At 40.1% G+C, this 22,216-nt stretch overlaps 1 protein-coding gene across 1 annotated transcript; it reads left to right on the top strand.

The window, feature by feature from the left end:
* The first annotated feature begins 960 nt into the window (after nucleotides 1–960).
* Nucleotides 961–18,319, top strand: CSGALNACT2 (chondroitin sulfate N-acetylgalactosaminyltransferase 2). The gene is made up of 7 exons (XM_008642816.2): nucleotides 961–2,429; nucleotides 9,702–9,918; nucleotides 10,453–10,554; nucleotides 12,142–12,320; nucleotides 13,915–14,009; nucleotides 15,089–15,170; nucleotides 16,327–18,319. Exons 1-7 carry the CDS (start codon nucleotides 1,766–1,768, stop codon nucleotides 16,617–16,619), a joined length of 1,632 nt encoding a protein of 543 aa, XP_008641038.1. The 5' UTR covers nucleotides 961–1,765; the 3' UTR covers nucleotides 16,620–18,319.
* The last annotated feature ends 3,897 nt before the right edge of the window (nucleotides 18,320–22,216 follow it).

Raw genomic sequence — 22,216 nt, 5'->3', positions numbered from 1 at the left:
CAGGGAGACACAGTGCCAGGTGCTTGCTGTAAACATGGGATGCATTGTGGTGCCCTGACTGCCTCGCAGGGTCAGCGCAAGACAGGCTGTGTGGCAGCTGGCAGAGCCAGATAAGTCTGTCTAACCCATAGAGAAGCAGTATGGAAGTTAGCAACTTTTTTCTAGTTTCATAAGGATAGTGAAACTAAACTGGGAGTCCCAGAACTTCCCCCAAACCATAATTGCATAACACAGTCAAAATGGATGTAGAGCTAATAGGTCCCTGGATAAATTTTAATGAGTTTCCCTTATTTTATACAATCAAATTTTAAATGGAAGTATTTTATTAATGTTGAAAGTAGACTAACATGCACTGAGCCTACTTCTTAGCTTTTTATGCTCTCATTGAGGAGGCCTATGAATCGTTTAGCTGACTCTCAGTGCTGAGTAGCATTTTTGGTATCCCCCTCTTGCATATCTCTGGTCTGTTTCCCTGGTCTTTTCCTCTAGGCTAGTTTGGTCAGTCATGTAAGAGTGTGACCCATGCCTCTTTATGCTAGCCTAACCATATCAAAAAATGGAAATGTTAGCAGGTGGGTAATCTCAGGATCCCTTTCATCAATCAGGGATTGGAGTTTGAATTTCAATTTCTCTTGAATTTGACTTAATCTGAAATGCAGTTTCTGTAAACTTTGATATTTAAATCAATAATACTTTATTCATGAGTGAATAGTTTTACCCTGAAAGATATTTACTTAAAGTAAAAGCAAATAAAATTGCAAGCTTCTGCTCCTTCAAAATAGTTCATGGGGTTTTTTTGATTGGTTGGGTTTTTTTTTGTTTTGGTTCGGGTTTTTTTTTTTGTTGTTGTTTAGAAGAGTAGAAAGGGCATGGGGTTTGTTTTTTTTCTTTTTTCGTCCCACAGAGTAAAACAAAACAAAAAACCCAAGAAGGAATGGTGGAGTTAAAAAAAATGTGTAATAAAATGTGGTGAGACTAGAAGAACCATTACTCTTTTCCAGACACTGTGTCAAAGGGAGTTGCTGATGGGTAATGCAAAGGAAAGAAAAAGCATTTCTTTCTCCCTTTCTCACTCCTTCCACCAGCAGTCTCTTGCATGCCTGTGTTAGAACTTTGTTCATGTGTTTTCCAAATGACTGTCTGCTTTGTAGTTCTAATATATACCTTTCTTTTAATTTTAGGTTCTGTCTTCGTTTTGCTGACTCAAACCACAGATTCCAAGGAAAGGAGGGGGAGTGGAATAAAATACTCAAGTGCCAGAGGAAAAGCAAGACTAGCCAATGAAAATTACTTTTACTAAACTGTAGATTGCTCTCACACATAGTGGGGGGAAAAATTGCTGTCTATTCAAAGCTTACAAAATTACTTCTGCAGATTTCCCTCACAAAACTTCAAATAAGCTAAGCCCCTTCAACTAGGGCTGAATTAGGAAATGAAAATATGATTCCTTGCTGGTGTCTTCCGTCTTCCTCCCCCTCTGCAGGTTTTTCTTGTTTGGGGTAGGAAATCCTGAGCAAATTGTATGGCGTCAATCAGACTTACAGTTGATGGTTATGGATGACATAGGAACTTCAGATTTACATCTCTGCAATGACACCTGATTAAGGCAAAGCTTGAAAACTGCTCATCAGCTATGTTACCAGAACTTGTAGGAGCTATTACAGTTATGTTTTCTCTCTTTTTCTAAGTTTTTAAAGTCTGGGGTGATGTTCCCTGGAAAGCAAGAGCAGATAAGTCATCTTTTAGGATTGGAAACAGAAATAATATGAGAATGCCTAGAAGAGGCTTAGTAATTCAAGCCAGGACTCGTTGGCTATTGGTGGGCCTTGCTTTACTATTCAGTTTAGTCTTGCTCATGTATTTGCTGGAGTGTGCTCCACAAACAGATAACAATGGATCTCTGCCTGGTGTTGTAGGTGAAAGCATGGGTAAAGAATACTATCAAGCTCTCTTGCAGGAACAAGAGGAGCATTACCAAAACCGAGCTACCAGTCTGAAGCGTCAGATTGCCCAGTTAAAGCAAGAGCTTCAGGAAATGAGTGACAAATTGAAGTCCCTGCAGGAAAAAAAGAGCCCGAAGGTCAATGGTATGAACTACCAGGGCACCAAAGAACAAACATCCAATGATCTCCTAGAGTTTCTTCATTCCCAGATTGACAAAGCTGAGGTGAGCGTGGGGGCCAAACTGCCTAGTGAGTATGGAGTCATTCCTTTTGAAAGCTTTACATCCATGAAAGTATTCCAGTTGGAGATGGGGCTCACTCGGCATCCAGAAGAGAAACCCGTTAGAAAAGATAAACGGGATGAATTGGTGGAAGTTATCGAGGCTGGCCTAGAAGTTATCAATAATCCAGATGAAGAAGATGGACAAGATGAAGATGATGGAGTAGGAGACAGGCAGCTATATAGTGAAAATGATTTTATAGAAGGTATGTTTACATGCTTTCCAGCCCATTAGCAGAATGTCACAACAGGCATTTAATGGTGTTTGTACTTTTAGGTGTTTTACCTACTTGAATAGAGTCTTGAAGAGTAACTGCATCATAAGAACCTTTATGTCTGATGATGAGAATATTACTGCTTCATTATCTTGTGGTTTTAGGGGAATAACAAATACATTTGAGAAGGGCTCACCACAAGAGGGGAAGCTGTACAGGGGAAGCTGTATCTGCTTAAAATATGGATGCATTCGTAACTGATTGTAGCCAAAGTCAGTGTGATACAGCTGCTTATGGTACTGAATAACTGAAAGACTTCCAGTGAAACTGGTGACAGTGGGAGGGAGAAATTGATTCACCTTTCTTGTTCCAGAGTAGCTAAGCAATCCAGCATGAAGCTACATGGTTTTTCTTCACTCATCTCTATGCCACTTTTAGTTAATATTCAGGCCTTTGACTCTCTTAGAGTTGCCATGGTCCTACTGGAGGGAGAGCATTGGTAGGCTGTGTTCTGGTCCTGTCAGCTGAAGAACTTGGTGACCTGAATAGACCTTCCATGGTATACAGTTATGGGGTCTGCTAAGCTGTGCAGCCTTGAACCGTTCTCTTGTTCTCTCTTCTGTTTTGTCTCAGTGCCTCTAAGTTTAACTGCAGAACACATATTATTATAAAGGCATATGTAGCAGTTAAACTTTCAACACTCAGTAAAGCCCTTAAAAGATGCATAGACAAATCCCATAACAAGGGGTACAGTCAAGGTACAGTCTCATGCTGATGGAGAGAAGTATTATCAAAAACTGCCCTCGTACCCCTTCTGTATACTTACAGTATTAAATACAGTTCGTGCTGCCATTAAAAACCAAAAGGTAGACCATGTTATAAGACCATTACTGCAGAAGGGAGTCTGGAGTAAGTACTGATGTCTGCGCTGTTAAGGAAACATGCTGGAGAAAGGTACCACTGGCCTTGAAATAATGGATTCTTTCAGTCTCAGATGATGTAATTGGTCTGTACTGCAAAAAGTCTCTGCTTTTAACAGCTACTGTGTTTAAAGTTTGATGCAAGTACTCTTTTTCATTCCAGAAGGTGGGGCAGGCCATGGAATCCACTTAGCTGGGTCAGTGCAACACAGCCAGTGCTGTGTTAGGCTCTTAGTACAGTTCTCCTTTGAAACTCTATTATTTTCTCCAGGGGTAGTCATTCTTGTACTTTATATCTACATTAAGTATTCAGCTGCTTTTCCATTGCCATTTTAGATACTGCTTGTACTCTAGTGAATTTTTATTTTACCATGACTGAAATAGCTGTCGATTTTTTTTTAATGTGCTGCCTTTAATGACAGAGTTTCAAGAAAGCAAATAGTTTTAGAACCTTAGAGTTATACTTCATGCCTCTGCTTCTGTTCACACCAGTATTTGTTTATGGAAATCAAACGAATTTCCTTTTGCTGTAAAGACAGTAACTTCAAACACAGGGTTATTATGGATGTGTTAGCAACCAGCCATAGCGTTATCTATATCTATGAGTGTCTTTCTTCAGACAGAAGGTGTGGGTTGTGTGGGTATTCTGTGGGTTTTTTAGTGCAAATACTACTAGCTAATTTAGCCAGGAATAAAAGGCAGCTTCTCAATGTTCACATATTTTTTCCCCACCCCTGTTTTTCTAAAACTCAGAGGTAAGAAGCAGACCCAGCCAGTATTGGTATGTGCAGGTGCCTTGCCCTGCAGCCCCGTGAGTGGGCTCTAGCACTCTGCCTCCATTGCCTGGGCATCCCCTTTTGATGGAAGTCCAATTGAAAAGCTGCTGCCATTCTATTTAGAAAATACTGCTCCCTTAAGCTGTCATAAACTGGTAGGTTTAAATTGCATAGCAGACTTGGTGTATCAACCGATGTCAGAGCAGGTCCTGCAATTGTCCTAAGAGCATGTCAAAATGGTTGCTGGATTAGTGTTGCTCATTTAGAGAGACAGTTTTTTAAAGATGGCTTTAGTCGAAGCAAATAATTTAAGTTCTGCATCCTCTTCAATAGGTAATTATTTTGTAACAAGTGGTTTGTGACTAAAACTAGAGTATCGTGCAATTTGAAATTGGAGGCTGAGAAACTTGGTGTATGGATATTTTTTTTTTTACTTCTGGGACAAAAGAGAAAACATGGTACTGCTTTAGTTAATACATAACCATCATGTTTTTTGCTCAGTACAGATAAGCTGATTTTATCTTCTGACTTGCAGTATTTTTTTCCTCAAAACTACTGCGTATCTGTGTATAAAAACTTACCCACAAAACTGTGCTACAAGAAATAGGCATTTTTATTCTAAAGTGTTCTAGCTTGTTACCTCAACAGGCTATTTTTATATATGTCAATATTTGGTTCTGCAGATTATGTCTGCTCTTTTCCTAGACTTGTGAAATAGTAGACTAAACTTTGAACTATGTAATATTTTGTGATATGTACTTTCAGGTACTTTCTCCTTAGAGAATTTGGTGACTGTTTAAATAAGTTTAGAATATCTTTTCTTATAGATGATTTTACTTAATGGTGTCTTTTGATGTGTGCTGAATATGTCTGAAGTTCTTTCCCAGCATTTATGTTGCTTCTGTTGCCCAGTCAGTGAATTATCACTGTTATTTAAAAAAAAAATCAAGAATTTTTTTTTCTTACTGTGTTTTAGGATATCTCTCTATTGGAGTACCTTGAGACAACCAATACTAATAACTTGAATTTAAAAATTATCTGCTTTCTATTTTATAAATAGAAATTTCCTAAAGAAACTTTTTTTCTGATGAAGTACACTTAATTATCAATAATACTCATGGTAGTCTGAATCTACTGATTTTTATTACTTCTAATACTGCATAGGCCAAAAAAGTTCCAAATATATGCTGACGGATGTGAACTTACTCATTGCATTTTTGCTCTGTGTCCTTGATTTAACTGTTCATGCAGCTGCCTTGCTGCACGCTCAGCCTCTGTGGGCTCTGCATGAAGATACTCTGTCTTCTGCCAGTGATGCAAGGAAGCTGTATCCACAACAGGGAGCAATCTGGCCAAGTGTTTTCTGAACTGATGTTATCTTGTTAGTGTTGCAAGACAAAGGGATGATCCAAATCTGCTTTGGAATTATGAGAAGGCAGAGCTACCACAGCCACGTCATGGTTATGTGCAGGCTTTGAACAATAACACTAAGTAAAAAAAAGAAAAGATTTCTAAGTATATATTACAACTACAAAGATACTTTCTGAGAACTTCAAATTATTTTTCACAAGGCTCAATTGACTTGCTCTGCTGATGAAGAGAAAACCAGCAAATTTCTCAGCTCTGTTTGCTGTACCTGTTTTCCTTTGCAGCAACCCGTAATGAAACTTCCAGAATTCTAATATTAACAGAACAAAAATCTGACCTGAAAAGAAGTCTTGTTTTGCAGTTGAGAAACACTTTGAAGTTGTTTTTTTTTTTTTCTTAGTGTTTCCATTAGATCTAAGTATATGAGAAACAAGAGTATCCTATTCCCTGTGGATGAAGAGTATCCCTAGTGAGGATAAAAGATGCAATTTTACATATTTTCACGAATGAATGGATTTAGGATTATGAACAATGGACCTACTTGTTGAACTGCACAATCCAAGGTAGTCCTCAATTAAAAATAGATTTATTTGCGATCAGTATTTGATAATATTGAGAAATGGAGAGTAATTTAGAGGAGATAATAGTATTACCTCTGCCTGTTCCCTTTCTCCAGAAGCTTGTGACGCTAAGTCTTGAATGGTGACAGAGAAGCCTTGAGGAGCCTTCATGGACACACTTCACTATCAGTGTAACTGGCTTATTTGGGTTTACATTTATCAGTGTAATTGGCTTTTCTTATCAAGAGATTAAAAGCTCTTCCGTTGCACAAACATTTAAAATTAACCTTTGGAAAACAGAAGCAATTATCTAATTGCTAATAAAAGTCTTGGTATTGAATGTCTAGCAGTGCTATTTGGGTCCTGATTCTGTGTTTCCAATTGAAACTGAGCAACATCCAGAAACTTTCTTCAGATCTGCATCTAAAAGGAAGACTCCCCACCCATCCGTGGCATGTAAAAATCCTTTATTCCCCTGCTGCCAGCTTAAATCAAAACTCTTCCAAAGTCCTTGCCATCCATAGAACAGTGTGGACTGTTTGTCATGCAAACAGCCCCTTTCATGTGTGCTGCATAAGATCAGAAACTGGCCACTGTCCTGGGAACTTCAGTGGAGAATTCTAATACACACCAAAAAAACCAGGTCATACATCTTAAATTCCATAGCCCAAACACTTTCTTGGTAGTCGTAAAATATTCAAGGTAATAGAAAAAGAGCTTTTTGGCTTTGATAGTAACTGATGCCCAGGATTCCTATGTTTAGTATGTTTGGTGAGAAACAGAACTTCTGCAAAGGGAGAAAAGCTTCATGGACCAGAAATAGCAGCTGCTAAATTATTTCTACTGCTTTTTACCTCTTTGCTTGAGAAGTTCTATTTTGGATGACAGCCAGCATATGCCAGTTGGAAGGTGAGATAACAGGTTTTATTAAATGAGTCAGTTCCAAGTGTTAAAAACGTGAATACACTAAGAAGTAAACCAGATGTGGGTTCTTTTTCTGGCTGTTCTCAAATCTGGCTTCTGTGTATAGAAACTTTAGTCCCATAAAAGTATTCAAATTAGTAGATTAGCAACAGTGGTTAGCTCATAGCAAGGAGAATAACTCAAGGAGTACATAGTATTTAAAAGAAGTGTGGCTCTAGTAGCATGTTGAGATTCAAAAGTTTGGAATCTTGTATTTCAACAATTGAATGTTGGCAAGGCACTATTTGTATTTGAATTTGCATTTTAATGTCTTTATGAAGTACAGCAGTGGGGTTTGCTTTTGTTTTCTTTTTTTTAATTAATCTAGAAATTTTTATTCTGTACTTCAGCCTTCTGTTGTAGACTGACATCTAAGCTTAATCTTTGATTTAAGATAGGCTATTGGCAGCTGACGTGCTTTTTAAAAACTTTGCTTATATTGTAAATGGTATTTTTATCTGCAAACAGCTATTGGATAACAGAGTAAAGAATAAAATATAAAATGCTGGATGTTAATTTCCCCAGGAGTCCTGGTACAAAGTGTTTGCTGTATATTACATGAAAGCATGAGGTACAAGCATAGTGGTGCATCGGCTGCTCCATTAACCACGATGCTGTTTTCAAGCTACAGTGCTGGACTATGCAGCACAAAAGGTTGGAATGGAAAAGGGTTGAGAGGGATTGAAAATCTTTTGCTGCTTCTGACAGTCAGCATTGTAGACTTTCATTGTTTGAAACACCATTTTCAGTGCTTGTAATTAATAATGATTTAAAAATTAGCATTAAAATGTGGTGCATACTTCATGCATCTCTGTGTTGACAAAAGCATAAATGTGAATTTCAGTCTTTTCAAGGAGAGCATTGCAGAACTTTGTTCCAAGGTTAAAACCATCTGAGTTAAGAGGTTCAGTTTTCACTGACTTCCAGTGTGATGGACCAGCTTGTTCTGCTACAACATGCGTCCCACAGACCCTCTGTGGTAGTCATCCACGTTTCCCGTTGGATCTGCCAGTGCATGCGCTTGTCCACAAGAAGGAATGGATTACAGAGCTGAGTGTGGGCGAGGCATAAGGCGCTTGCTGTAAAAGAGAGGCTGCTGGGCAGAAAGAGGGAGCCTCAGTGAAAGAAGCTGGGCTTGGTTTGAGGATGGAGGCTGGAGCAGAGGAACACAGAGTTAGGTAGATTTAGAGAAAGGATTCTTTCTTTGTAAATGGAATCTGGGATATAGAGAAAGAAGTTAGGTCAAGGTGGTATGCACATTCCTTTGCTTCTTGTATTGAAAGGGAAGGGAACATGGAGGAATACTTCCCTGGGGATAAGGAGAGCCAAAAAGCTCTATCATCCCTTCTTTCTGGTTCCTGAGACAGTCAAACCCAAGGTGCTCTGAGGCTGAGAGCTGCTCCCTTCACATACTTTGTCCCATGTTGACTTCAGTTGCTAAAGAAGATGAGACAAAAAGGACTATATCAATACTGGATACAAAAGAGAACCCTTTGTATTGCCCATATGGCTTGTCTGCTCTGTGCCCTGCCACCAGCTGCCTTCTGGGTGGGAGGCCTGGGAGGGATTTCAGCTGCTGAGGACACTGGCTTGGAGAAGGGGCAGTTCAGGCCAGCCAGGTGAATGGAAATGCATCCTGTGAGGGCAGGGGTGTGCATCACACTTGGGAATATGCAGCTGTTTGTAACTTTCTCTATGGTCTGGGTGGCCAGTTAACTGGAATGTAATGCCAGTTCATGGCGTAGCTTGTGGTTCTTCTTTTCCTGGCTGGTAAGAAGAGAGCAGAGGTGGGATGCTCATAAGGCATTTTTGTTGGAGGATTTTTCCTGTCATCATTTCTTATTCTCAGGGTAGCATAGATGTGGAATTCGCAACACAGAGCTTGTTCTGAATGGGACACGATGAAGGAGCATGTTCTGAAGGGGACAGATTTTTTCTACCCATTAGGAGTAAAATATCTCTCAATAGATAGTCCTGTTTCTGGGGGACTAGCATTGTTGTCCTGAAGTGTGACAGCCACATAGAAAACCTCTGCCTATGTCCTTAGAAGACTGTGGGTATAGTAAAATGCCACTAATTTATCAGATAGAAAGCATTAACTACTGGTCAGCAGTGAAAACAATTTAAAAGCATTCCAGCATTATCACACAGTTGTTTTGTTTCGATGCCACATGTCAGATTTTGCAGACTTTGTCAAGCAAGTTACTGTCATTTGTTCTGCCCACAGAACAAATTGTGCTTTTCTTGTGTTGATCACTGGCCAGATGATCTCAGTTTTTACTGTGGACTAGCTCAGGGCTAGATTCTTACTGAACGGCTTAAGAGCAGGCAATATTAAATTTCAGCCATCCTTTTCCATAGCAAATAGCTAAATTCCCTTTTTGTTGGGAAGACCCAACTCTAATTCTGTCTGAGAAGCTGGCATAGGACCAGAAAACCTGTTGTCTCTAAGAAGCAGGGGAAGCTGGAGTTTGTTTGGGGTTGTTTCTCAGGTCTGACCTAAAATGGTAGAAGGCTGATTGTGATCAATAATAGTTTGTGGAAACTTTGTATGTTTTTAGGAGAAACCCAGAAGGTTTGTCCCCACTTCTTTAGTTCTTAGGAAAATCAGTGTTTCTGAAATACAGTTTCCGGGATCTTTGACTTTACATATTACTTGTGTGACTTATTCTTCAGGTTACTATCGTACAGAAAGAGATAAGGGGACACAGTATGAGCTGTTTTATAAGAAGATGGATGGCATGGAGTACAGGCATGTCACCTTGTTCCGACCTTTTGGACCCCTCATGAAAGTGAAGAGTGAAACAGTCGATATTTCTAGATCGATCATTAACATTATTGTTCCTCTTGCTGGAAGAACTGAGGCATTTGCACAATTCATGCAAAACTTTAGGTAGGTGCATGAGATTATATAGTGAGCTATGTTGCTGATTTTCAGTATTTTGTTTCCTTTTCAAAATGAATTCCTGTTCTGGTTGATTTGCAGTGGAGCTAATGATTCCAACATTGTGTGCAACTGCCTTGGGGTGTGTGTAATTGAACCTACAGTATGGAGAAAACATTCCTTCTAAAAGGGTTTGAGAGATTCTCAAATTGCAGCAAAATGACCAAATGTCAGGATCATTGTGAACCTGGACACAGATGATCTTGAACATAATTTTTACATTAGTTGTAAATGTACAGAGTACCTGTTTATAAAATAAGGTATTGGAATGTGACACACAGTATTGGAACCTTCTGATTCAAATGGGAAAGATGGGGAAAGAAGAGGGGAAAACATCTTTCCTTGTTTTCTTTGAAGCCATTTGATGCCTAACCAGAACACTCCAGTCTGCTAATACTTTTTAATGCAGTAGCTTTTAAGTACCTGAAGTTTTTTATTGTGTTGCAAGTAATTATTAATATCAGCTTATCTTTGTGCTTATAGGGATGTGTGTATTCATCAGGATAAGCGTGTTCACCTCACAGTGGTGTACTTTGGACAAGATGGTCTATCAGAAGTGAAAAGCATCCTAGAATCTGTAGCTAGGTAAGTGTATCAATTCAACATCAGTCAGTACAAACAATATTGATTGGCATTTTAAGTAGTTTTTAAAAAGAATGAAAAAATAAACCAAATAAATTTATACTCCATTTCAGGTTACTAGGAAAAGTATGCTTTATTTACTGTACGCTATTTATAGTTGGCATTTTACAGCTTAGGTTGCAAAAGTTTCCTGAAGACTACAAAAATCAACTTATAGACAGAAAAGACTTTGAGGTTTCTATCTGACAGTCCAAAAAACAACAGGGATAACAACAGGGATGAGTTTTGCAGTGCATATTCAGTCACGCTAACAGCTTGATCAGAGCTTAAGTTCTTTGGAACTGGGATGTACATTTCAATAGCTATTTCACTGGAGAGACAATTTTATTTAATGATAAGGAACAAAAATGTACAAAGTAGGCCTACTTACTCTTGGCTGTAAAATAACTTTAAGCACAGTTCATCATGGCTGTCTCAGCAAGTAGCATTACGTTTATGGATGTAAAATTCCTGAATGTGTCTTTTATGATTTTTGCTCCAGAGGGATGGGAGAGGTGTGAGCATCCTTTACCTACGTTTCTTCGCTCCCTGAGCTCTTGTGCTCATCCCTGAGCTGGGAGCTTTTTCCCCTTGAGCTCTAGTGTGATCCCTCTCTCACAGTGCTGGCCAGGCTACTCTCGATGACAGAGATTAGACACTGGCTACTTTGTCACCAGCTTGGAGCATGTGATGGAGAGTTGGCCTGACATGTACAGGCATCTTGTAGGAAGGGAGGAGAGAATTTCTGCCTTTTTTGCTGTAGTCTCCCTAGCACCTGCCGTGTGCTGGGCCCCTCCATTTTTGAGGCCCCTGCTGCCTGCCCTGCTCTCTGTGAGATGTCCTCAGAGCACTGAGCCAGTGCTGCAGGCTCACTGAGCATTTACCTGGTTCTGTATCTTTTTAGTGGTGCTACTGTTGAGTATCTTCACTCTTTTCTCTTCAAGCATTGTCCTCTGAAGTGTCTTTGAAGTAGACACTTAACTTTGCTTGAAGATGTTCTCTGAGTGTGTTTTCAGTCTCCTCTTGCTGCTCCTTCCCTCTTCTGCTGTGAGTACAGGCCCATGTGCTACTGGTAAATAGCAAGGAGAAGCAAAATGCCTGGGTTATGGTGGCACCACCACACAGATGGCCTTTGCCCCATGCGTCTGGTGATGCCAGGACTCTGGCTTCCTGTTTGCAGTCTTCTCTGAACTGGTGAAGACAGCTATTTCTCTGTTAATCAGGACTTCTTGGTTTGTGGGGGCAAATTTTAGATGCCATTGTAATTCAAGAGAGCATTTTAATTCATGTCAGATAACAAAAGGCCTTTTAATCTGTCTGAATGATTAAACATGAAGTGGAGTTATTAAAGTAAGACTGATTTCTATCATTTTACAAGGTTTAAAATTGACAGCTAAGTGTAACAGATTTTTTTTTTCTCATTCTGATCGTATAACTGTTTTTCTTTTTAAATTTCTGGAATGAAATCCTGTAAAATGCTGGAAACTTATAAATGGTCCCTCTGCCCCTCCCCACAGATTGATTTTGGGTTTGGCTCTGTTTTTCTTGTAGAGAAACTGACTTCCACAATTACACACTTGTCTCTCTGAATGAGGAATTTAACCGAGGCCGAGGACTTGACATGGGTGCCAGAGCCTGGGAAAAGGGCGAGGTCCTGATGTTCTTCTGTGATGTTGATGTTTATTTCACAGCCGAATTCCTCAACAGTTGTCGCTTAAATGCTGAGCCCGGTATGTTCCCTGATTGTTGCTGGAACAGAGCCTTGCCACCGTGCTTGACTTCACCTGACCTGTGCTGAGCATATTGAAAACAAAGAGAACTTGACTTGAATGGTGGAGCTTATTCAGTACCACACGCACCCTGGGAAATGAATCACATTCTTCACAAAAGGCAATAATATTTAGACTGAGAAATAACTTCTGCATTAGAGTAGCTTGTTTTAAGAACAATTGTCTTTTTTGTACATATACAATTTTCATGTTTTCTTAAGATTTAGTTGTCTGAAAGAAAGCTGGACAGTTTAATTGCTTTAACAATTAGACTGCATGTGAATTTGTATAACAAAACACAGTGTAATGCTCTACAGTGGAAGATGATTTTTGTTATGCTGAAGTCTCTAACAAGTTCGGTTTTATCTCTTCTCACTCGTGTATGGCCAAACACATCATATATGAATGGTTTTCAGTAGAGCTGCAGTGTGTTCCTTTTGGAGACTGAGCTAGTGGTCCATGCTTAAATCCCAAACTCTGAAATATTCTGATTATTTTTCTTAAGTTTGTATGAGCCTTGCTTGTTCTACAGGCTTCTGCCAAGAAGGGTAAAGCTTTCTTGAGTTAACAAGCATTCTACTGAAGACCTTCTCTTGTCAAATGTATGTTTGGGGTTTTTTTTAATGCTTACTCTTGTTTCAAATTTATTGCAGCCAGAAAGCATTTTCTCCAAATGTCAGTTTGGAATCAATAGATATTTTTTCTTCATCTAATAAACAGGCAAGAAAATTCTTCAGAAGCCAGATATTTGGATTCTGTTTCTTGCTTTTTCTTTCATTTCTGTCTGTCTCTGTACTTCATCAAACAAGTTGTATAAATAATTGGAAAATTGTTGGAGAGGAGTGTCTTGTGAGCTTTAACAAGGGAGGGAGTTCGAGAGACTGCTTGGCAATTCATACTGGCAGTTTGTCACCTTTGTGTCAAGTGAGATCTGAAAATGCTGCTCACTCCTTCAGAGTTCATGCCCAAGTCAGGACAGTGAATATTCTTGTGGACTGTTGTCAATACCTTTGCAGCTTTGGCGATGCACGACATTCATGGAAAAATATTTATCTGGTTTCTATAATAGACACAGAACTGGTGTTTTAAGCATAGTCAGGATGCTCATGATGCTTGATACCCTTGTAGGATATCCTGGATGTACCTGCTTTTACATGTTTGTGGAAAGACACAAATTCATAACTCTCAACAATGCAAGGTGTTACTTGGATTTGATTATTTTTTAGGTTTACTGCATATCATTATTGCAGGAATATTTCAGTCACCTAGTATGACACTGAGATAATATTTTATATAAGCATATATAACTATATGCAAATGTAAATCAGTAGTGTAATATGTGTAATATGCATACGTATGTATTTTTTTTAATCCTATGAGCTCTGCCCCACTAGATATTACAGGCTTCCTAGGAGGGAAATATTAGCAGCTTGTTTTGATTTATTTCCACTAGATGCCTAATAGGTAATATTTTACGTAAAAAGAGTGTTTCTGGTTTCTTTTTGCCTTCAGAAAACATGCCCACAGTGAGTAACAATTTTCTTTTGACTTCCAGGGAAAAAGGTTTTCTATCCTGTGGTATTCAGCCTTTACAATCCTGCTATTGTCTATGCCAACCAAGATATGCCACCTCCTGTGGAGCAGCAATTGGTAAGCAGTGGGATTCATTCTGGATAGAATTAGGCATGCTTTGTATTAAAACAAAATGAAGTGTAACTTAATAGTCTGTTTGGGATATCTTATGACCTTTGGCAGTGCATATCTAAACATTGCCCATAGGCAAAGCACTTGGAAAAAAATCTTGTCAAACAGTACAAAATTCATTCTTAGATAAACTTGGAGTTCCATGTAGTTTTAAAGAAATAGTTGCTATTAATCAAATGAAGTTAGTAGTTCTGATCTGTTGCTTATTCTGGCCTGGAAAGCCAGTATTTTAGGAGGATGGTGGCATTACAGGGCAGCAACTTTCTTCTTATCTTCCAGCAAAAAAAGCATTGGTGAAAGGCAAAAATATTCTGAAAGTTAAGTGTCCAGTCTAACTCTCTTTCAAGAGACTGCATAGATGAAATTGGGTTTTGCAGCTGAGACTTCTGAGATGGACAGGTTTCGAGGAGGAAAAGAAGAGAGTAGTGTGAAGAAGAGCTGTATCAAAAGAAAAAAATAATAGCCCTCATTCCCTAAGTTGTTTGCAAGGATCCTACTGAAAACTGGAGGGAAGGTTTTGCATATGGCCTTGGGTAGTCACAGCTGAGAGAGGAATGAGCCCCTGCCTGACAGCTCTGCTGTTCACTCTTCTGAGCTTAGCAGTATTATGGTTGCAGACTTCAATCACAAAGCTTACTTTTTTTTGTCATATCAGATCAAGAGACAAATGTGGCCTTAAAAATGGGTAGGAATTGGAGTATTGGGAACAGATGATTTAGCAATGGACTGCTTAACTGCTTGGTCTGGGCAGATACATAGGAAATCGAGGTGGTGCAGCAGAAAGGTAAATGTGGAAACTGCAGTGAGGGTGAGTGTTTGGAACTGGAAGGTGGAGGGTGAAGGGAACAGCAGGTCACTAAGAAGCCCCACATGAGTGCATGACTCAGAAACACCGGAAGTGTTATTATGCTCTATCCTGCACTGAGCAAATGATTGGAAGAGCTTAGCTTTCTGCAAAACCAAATGCAATGCACCTCCTTTTGTTGTATTTTACATTTCAAAATGATACTGGTTTAAAATTGCAGGTACACAAGAAGGACTCTGGTTTCTGGCGGGATTTTGGCTTTGGGATGACTTGCCAATATCGGACGGACTTTCTGACTGTTGGTAAGATGAGACTAAAGATTAAAAAATTGTGATTCTCTGGTCTTACCTAATGACAGGGAAGAAATAATTAATTTCTTGTATTATTTTCCTAAGCCCAGCAGTCAGACTTGTGTGACAAGTTTGACTAATGAGATAAATTAGCTTTTCTAAGTTTTGATGTCCCATCTGTTGAATGTTTTAAAAGACACAATAGTTTCAGTAGAAACGTTTCACTCTAGAACTTCTAAAAATATTGCTTTTTTTTTTTTTTTGTACTTTGTGTCTGTTTGAAGCAAATGAATCAAGTTTAAGAAACATGTCACTCAAATAAGCCACTCACATAGACAAGAAGCATTCAAATCCTTTCCTTTAAATAACCTTGAAGAGTTGGATACAGTTGTTTGAGGCTTTAGCAATGCGCTTTCCCCCCCTTGTGGCATGCTCTTAAAACTGAGAACAGCTTGGTGTGCTTAAATATGCAAGATGGTGGTGAAGATAGTCTGCCAGAGGATGTAAATCTGCCAGAAGATTTAATGATACTGCCCTGTGTGCTGTCTGATGGCTTGAATGCAGGCTGATTGCTAATAGCAGTCATATTGCCATCTGTATGGTACATGCTAAATGGAGACTTTATAATTCTGGAGTTTTGAAATTGTGCAAGAGCCTGGGTTGCTCTTCACCGTGGTCCTGGAAAAACAAGAGAACTTAAAATGGTGAACCATGTTCCTTTCCTTAATCCGGCCTTTTGAATTGTGACCTATGGAGTAATTGCTGGCATTTTTAGAGAGGATTTCTCATATGGTGCATGACTGCTTCATTTTCCAGCTGCTAAAATCCATTATGCTTCCTAAAAATAATCCAAAAGCATAGCCAGTGAGGTTTGCCTACAGTTTACTGCAGCTGTCACATGGGATGTCATGCATAATGCAATTTGGAGACACTGCTCTAAGAGACTTTCCGAAGCCAGCAGATCTCTGTCCTGGGCAGTTTCCACCACAAAGGATGTGGTATTCTTGAAGGTCCTGTCCCTCAAATTGGCATGCTATGGCATGGAAAACTTAGTTAACTGCTCCAGAATTTCTGGAATGTCATGCCAGATCTGGTAACATGTTACGCAGAAAGCGTTGCTCTTTTTCCCTGTGCACCCAAAGAACAATTTCTGATGCTGTTTTTGTAGGGGGCTTTGACCTGGAAGTGAAAGGCTGGGGCGGCGAGGATGTCCACCTTTACAGGAAGTACTTGCACGGTGACCTCATGGTGATCAGGACGCCGGTGCCCGGGCTGTTCCACCTGTGGCACGAGAAGCACTGTGCGGACGAGCTGACCCCGGAGCAGTACCGCATGTGCATCCAGTCCAAAGCCATGAACGAGGCGTCGCACTCGCACCTCGGCATGCTGGTGTTCAGGGACGAGATCGAGGCGCACCTCCGGAAGCAGGCCTACAGGACTAACAGTGAGCCTGTGGGGTGAAGGGCCCCCCTGGGGCGTGTGGTGACTTCAAATTCACAGTGAACCAGCATCATTTTACAGCCTTAATTCAGCTTACAAATGCAGTGCCTCTCTTTTTCAGTGAAGAAGAGTTTAGAGGGTTTTTGGTTCTTGTATTTGTTTTCCGAGTAATCCTTTGACTGATGCCCTGTTACCTACATATTTTGCAAGCTCAAGCACCTCAGCTAAATTGGACAGCATATGTAGTTCAAGGAAAATGTCTTCAATATCGACTGGAAAAATCTGGGGAATGTACAATTCAACACTTTTTCATGTGGTACATTTCTGTTCTTACATTTGCATTCTTTTGACAATTAAATGAAATAATCTTTTGTGTCTTGAGTATTTTCAGTCTGTATGGCTCACTGCACTGTGACTTTAGAAGGATACTGTGCTTAGACTCCATTGTAGAAACAAGAGAAAGGTGTGGAAAAATAATCTCACCATGAAAGATGTGTGGACATGCTGACCAGTACAGCAGCTGTGCAGGGTGCTGATTCCACAGCAAGGGCTTGGTGCTGCATTTGTTGTATTAACAGACATTGACATGGTTGAATATAGAGTAATTTGGGGGGTGGGAATGAAAATCCTTTTAAGTGGAATTTTGGAGCATATAATGGAAGTTCCTGCTGCAAAGGAGACACCACCTTCTTATTTCAGTGATGGATCAGACAAGTTGGGAACATTCTAGCTGGGTGTTTCTGGGCCTGGTCTTTTCCTACAGTAGATGTCACATCCCTTCTATAAACTGAGCTGTGCTATTAAACTTGTTTGTTTAAATATTTTTGGCCCCACTCCTTATTCCAAGGCCTTGCCTATGTATCTCATCCTTTAAGTTGAGGAACCATCTTTTCATTCCCATAAGAATTTATTAGTGGCCTGTTTGCTATTATGCCAATGTTGTCCTTGTGCATTCTTTCTCTTTTGGGCATTTTCCTGACATGTTTTTGTAAGGTGTTATATACTCTTAGTTGTTTCAGTGACTGAAAAAGCAAGTGCTATTACAGACTTTCTTTATACAATGCTCTTCATTCCACTGATTATCCTAGTAGCCTTATTCTTCACTTTTTCAGTTTGAGGATGTTTTAGGGTGTTGTGTTTTTTTTTTTTTTTTTTGCTTATTGGGTTTTTTTTGAGTATATTTAAGCAGAATTACGCGGTGGTCTCATTAATGCCTTGTACAATGGCACTACTACTTTGGTACTTCCCTTTTGGGTGTTTTGGGATGCATAAACAGTTCAAATGCAGGCAGGTCATTTTTCTCCATGTTGTCTTATATGATACCACATGGCATGCCTCGTTTTTTTAATATATTTGTTTATAGAATGAATGCAGAGAATTCTAATTCGGTGGTTAAACCATTTGCATGGTTTCTGCTGAATTTAGATATTAGTTGAAAACCTTTCTCAAACCAGGTAATTATGATCTGTTTATGGATTTATTTTGCTCAAGAATTCTGAAGGCAACTAAAAGACTTAAATGGTTGATTTCTGAATAGCAGATACGCTGTGCAAATAGTTCTGGGCACTGATCGTTTTTTATATGTACATAAAATTTGCCTTTATGTAACTTATTGTGGAGAACGGTGTACTGTATTGTACTTAGAGTGAAGAGAATGCATTGCAGGACTTCTTGCAGTTGATATTCTCAATATAATAAATGGAACTTCTGCATTTTAGAAATTGTTTTAAGCTGTCTCTTTGAAATACGTTTTTACAATAATATTGTACAGAGCATAACGCACTGGATTCACATAATATTTGCAGTGAAAATCCAGCCAGCTCAATTTTGCATCTCAGGTATCTACCCAGACCAGATATGAGAGTTTGTTCCTCAGACAACTTAAACTTAGACCAGATGTTACCTCACTTGGATATCTTGGTTTTTGCTAAGAAAAAGTTTAAGATACTGGTGAGAACAAGATTAAATACATTGGTATTATGACTTAGGGTAAAGATACAAGTGGGGCATTCTCCTGAGACTCCAGCCTTTAAAACATAGGACAACTGCTGCTGTCCTGGCTGCACAAGAATAAGCATCTGGAACTGCCTCTCACTGACACCACCCCTGTGTGACACAGCCTGGAATGGCATTGGAGGTAGTGCACAGGTGTCCAGCATCGCTGCCCATCAGCTCTCAGCACAGAGACGCTACTGCAGGAGGATCCAGTTGTCCCAGTTCTCATGTTTTGGAAACATGGCAGAGTGCTGATATCCAGATGTCTTAGGTTCTGCTGTTTTCCACTGTGTGGTTGTACTTATCAGCAACAGCGAGGGAGATCAGTGTCAGCTGTCCCCATCTGTGTGATGAAGACCAGTCTGTGGCGTCAATGCTGGAAGGTGATGGGGGAGGGCTGGAGATGAATGTAGTCACCAGGAACCACTTCTGGAAACTTTTTTCCATTCGTTATCCCAAAAGGTGGAAGCAAATGCATTGGAGTAAAAAGGAAGTCATAATGCTTGGAAATAATGTGTGTTGGGCATTGACACAAGTATTCCAAATGGCTCGTGATTTGAGGATGTCTGAACTGACAGAGGACCCCTTGCAGGCCTAGGGTTTCCCTTGTCTTAATTCAGCTCCCTGCAATACCCACCTGTGTGAGATGTTGCTGTGGCACACACCAGCTCAGCAGCTCTGTGCACCCAGTGTCTGAATGCACACCATTGCTTTTGCTCTGTAATGGAACTAGATCAGAAATAGTGGGATATACCTTTATAATAAAGTGATTTCAGTTGCCTGAGCATGTTCAGCTTCTGACTGCATTTGGGCACAGCCACACTGTGCTACAAGCATGTGTTTGTGAGCAGCAGTGTTGCTGCTTTCTGGTTGCTGCTGTGAGCTGTAATGCAGGGCAGGTGTGCTCTTTCCCAGTAAGATGGGCAACTCCTCCTTGCATGTGTTTCCTAACTTCATCCAAGAAAGGGAGCAAATCATGCTTCAAATATGAAAATCTCTTGCTTGAGAGTAAGACCTGCTCTTGGCTTTCCCAAGGTGTGCTCTGCGTGCAGAGGAAGAATAAACCCCACGCTGTGCAGCTTGGGGTGCTGCTGGGGCACTGGAAAGAATCAGGCTTCAGAGTCACAGTCTGTGTGCCCAGGGTCAGTGCTTGGGTTACATGGCCAAGTCTGGGCCTTGTCCTCCTGTTTTGAGATATGCTGTTTACATAACATACTTTTTTTAAGCTGTGGTCCAAGTGGTTTCCTGGAGGAGTCACTGCATTTTAGTGCTAGAGTAGTAAATACAGTAACATTTTATTTAAATAGGAACATGCTCCACTGGATTGTGAAGTAATTTTTTTTTTGTTTCATGCTATCCACATAAATTTTAACCTTTTCCAATGAATTTACAATCTGTAGTCTTCCCTAGAGAGACGTGTTCTTCATTAAAGGAAGTCAAGATGAGATTAGCTCAGGGCGCACTTTCACCTTTGGCAGGAAAGAATGTGGGTTGTGCTTTTGAATTTGTTTAAAAATGTTATTCAATGAGACTAGTAAATACTGGTTTGGAGAATCAGCAAATACAGAGGGAAAAGTGGAAAAAACTTAATAATTCTGGGTCTCCTGCATTCAGAAGAAAATGCTGTGGTTTTTTTGAATTTCATACAATCCTTTGGACTCTGAGATGCACACACCTATGAAAACCAAAATTTATTTGTAAACTGTGTTCAAGAAGAGAATTGCATCAGGATGGAAAGAGAAGTGGGTTAGGGTAAACCTTAGCCACTTGTATCTGAATGCAGACATTTAAATGGTTTTAGTTCATGCCAAAATATAAACTGGAACAAAATTTTTGCTTTGTCAGATCAGTGAATGAAAGGAAAAAAAATCTTAAAATAACCTTTAAAATGATGTTTCAGCATAAATTACTAACTTATTGATTCATCAATGTAATGATAAAACTTTCTGTGTATTGAAGGTGGGTGTAGCTTTCATTTGCCTGAGGTGCTCTTGCTCTGTGTGACTCTTCAAATACATCTTAAGGAGATAAATCATTCAAATTTTACTCAGCTGTGAAGGAAAATGAGGGTAATGAGCTTAAGCAGTGTTTGGTTCATGCCCCAACGATGCTCACCTTTTCTTTGTTGGGCCTGATTGCAAACTAAAAGTCTCCACCTGTTTTCACTGGAAAACCTTTACAGCAAAGGAGACTTTGATAAAACAGTTTTTCATGTTTCTATGGTGGGCAGTGGCTCTGCAGACCCCTGCCTCTGTGGTATATCACATACTATAGCACATTTTTTCTGAATGCCTGGCACTGAGCAGTGCATTTGGGCTGCGTAGAGACACACCTGGGAGCTGTGCAAGCACCCACACACCCCTGGTTGCCCCTTTGCCGCTGGCTTCACATGGCCCCGGCTCCCAGCTGATGTGAATCTCAGCATCACGATTGCCTTCAGGCCCTGGGGAGTTGGTACCAGCTGGAGATGGGCTCAGCTGTCCTTTGGGGAGGTGCAGAGCAGTGGTGCCCCCTGAGCCAGCAGCAGAGTCCTGCTGGGGCCCCCTGAGGGGCTGCCCCTGCCACAGGTGCTTGCAATAATGAGGGCAGTTGGGGTTAATTAGCCCTGGGGAAGAGCTGCCTCTCCTCAGTTGGCACCTGAAGCTGGCAGAAGAGGGTGCTTCTCCTTCTTTTCTAAGAAATGTGGTCTCTCTCCTGGCTTTGAGTAAGGTGTTTCATTGTTATGTTTGAGATTGCAGCAGAAAGGTAACGGCTTCCACCTTTTCACTAGGAGACCTTATTTGCTTTTCACAAGGCTGTGTTGTGGTGGGTCTAAAGAGTAGGTGTCGTAGCTGGGATCTGTATGGAAGTGCTGTGCAGCAACTGCTTTTGACCTACAAGTAGAATGTTAAATAACCTCCTTTAATATTTAAGTCTAAATGCTGGCATAAGGTTTTATTAAAACACAGCTCTGTTTTGGTTAGTTTAGCCCTATTCCAGGGTGAAGAAGTCCCTCTGAACTTGAAGTTTGTGGTCATTTAACTGGTTTATTTGAGCTACTCTAGGTTTGCATGTCATGTGGTGAGTTTTTCTGGAGCATTTTTAGTTCTAACACTTTCAAGGTTGCCTTGTAGCTACAGGACTTGTATGTAACATATGACTGAAGTGTCTTGACCCATGTCCTCTCATCTTTCACTATAAATGGTGTAAAAACTCTTTGCTGGTGCAAGTTAACTTAGTGAAGGACTTTGTAATTTTCTTTCATAGGTAGGATACTTTGCATTTGTACTTGCCTTGCAGGTGAAAGAGGGTATTAACTCATTCCTGCCTTTTGTTGTGCTAGTGGCAAGATGATCTCGTGTTTATGATTCTGGTGGTGTTTGATCTTGAAAATTTCAGCTCCTAGGTTTGTGTGTATTGTTTTTTTTGTGGGGGTTGTTTGTTTTGGGGTTTTTTTGGTCAATTGCTTTGCTATTTGCATGTCCACAGTGGGAGCATGTGCTCTTTGCCAGCACTGGAGGGTTCTCAGATGTTGGGTAGAAGTGCTGTTTTAAAAGAAGACTGTATCTGTGGAATGCAATGATATGTAATGCAGAGGCTGGCAAACAGCCTTCCCAGATACAGTGTCTGCCCTGGCTCCCGCC

This window comes from Corvus brachyrhynchos, unplaced genomic scaffold (assembly GCF_000691975.1).
Source record: "Corvus brachyrhynchos isolate BGI_N302 unplaced genomic scaffold, ASM69197v1 scaffold279, whole genome shotgun sequence".
NCBI classification, from domain to species: domain Eukaryota; kingdom Metazoa; phylum Chordata; class Aves; order Passeriformes; family Corvidae; genus Corvus; species Corvus brachyrhynchos.
Note: the sequence above shows the minus strand (reverse complement) of the source record. Positions and strands in the feature narration are given on the sequence as shown.

Bases quoted from the DNA above. Each gene is read 5' to 3' on its own strand.
- CSGALNACT2 (XM_008642816.2), top strand. From the start codon at position 1,766: ATGAGAATGCCTAGAAGAGGCTTAGTAATTCAAGCCAGGACTCGTTGG. The intron at 9,919-10,452 runs GTAGGTGCATGA...TTGTGCTTATAG, and splicing joins CAATTCATGCAAAACTTTAG to GGATGTGTGTATTCATCAGG. The intron at 15,171-16,326 runs GTAAGATGAGAC...CTGTTTTTGTAG, and splicing joins GACGGACTTTCTGACTGTTG to GGGGCTTTGACCTGGAAGTG.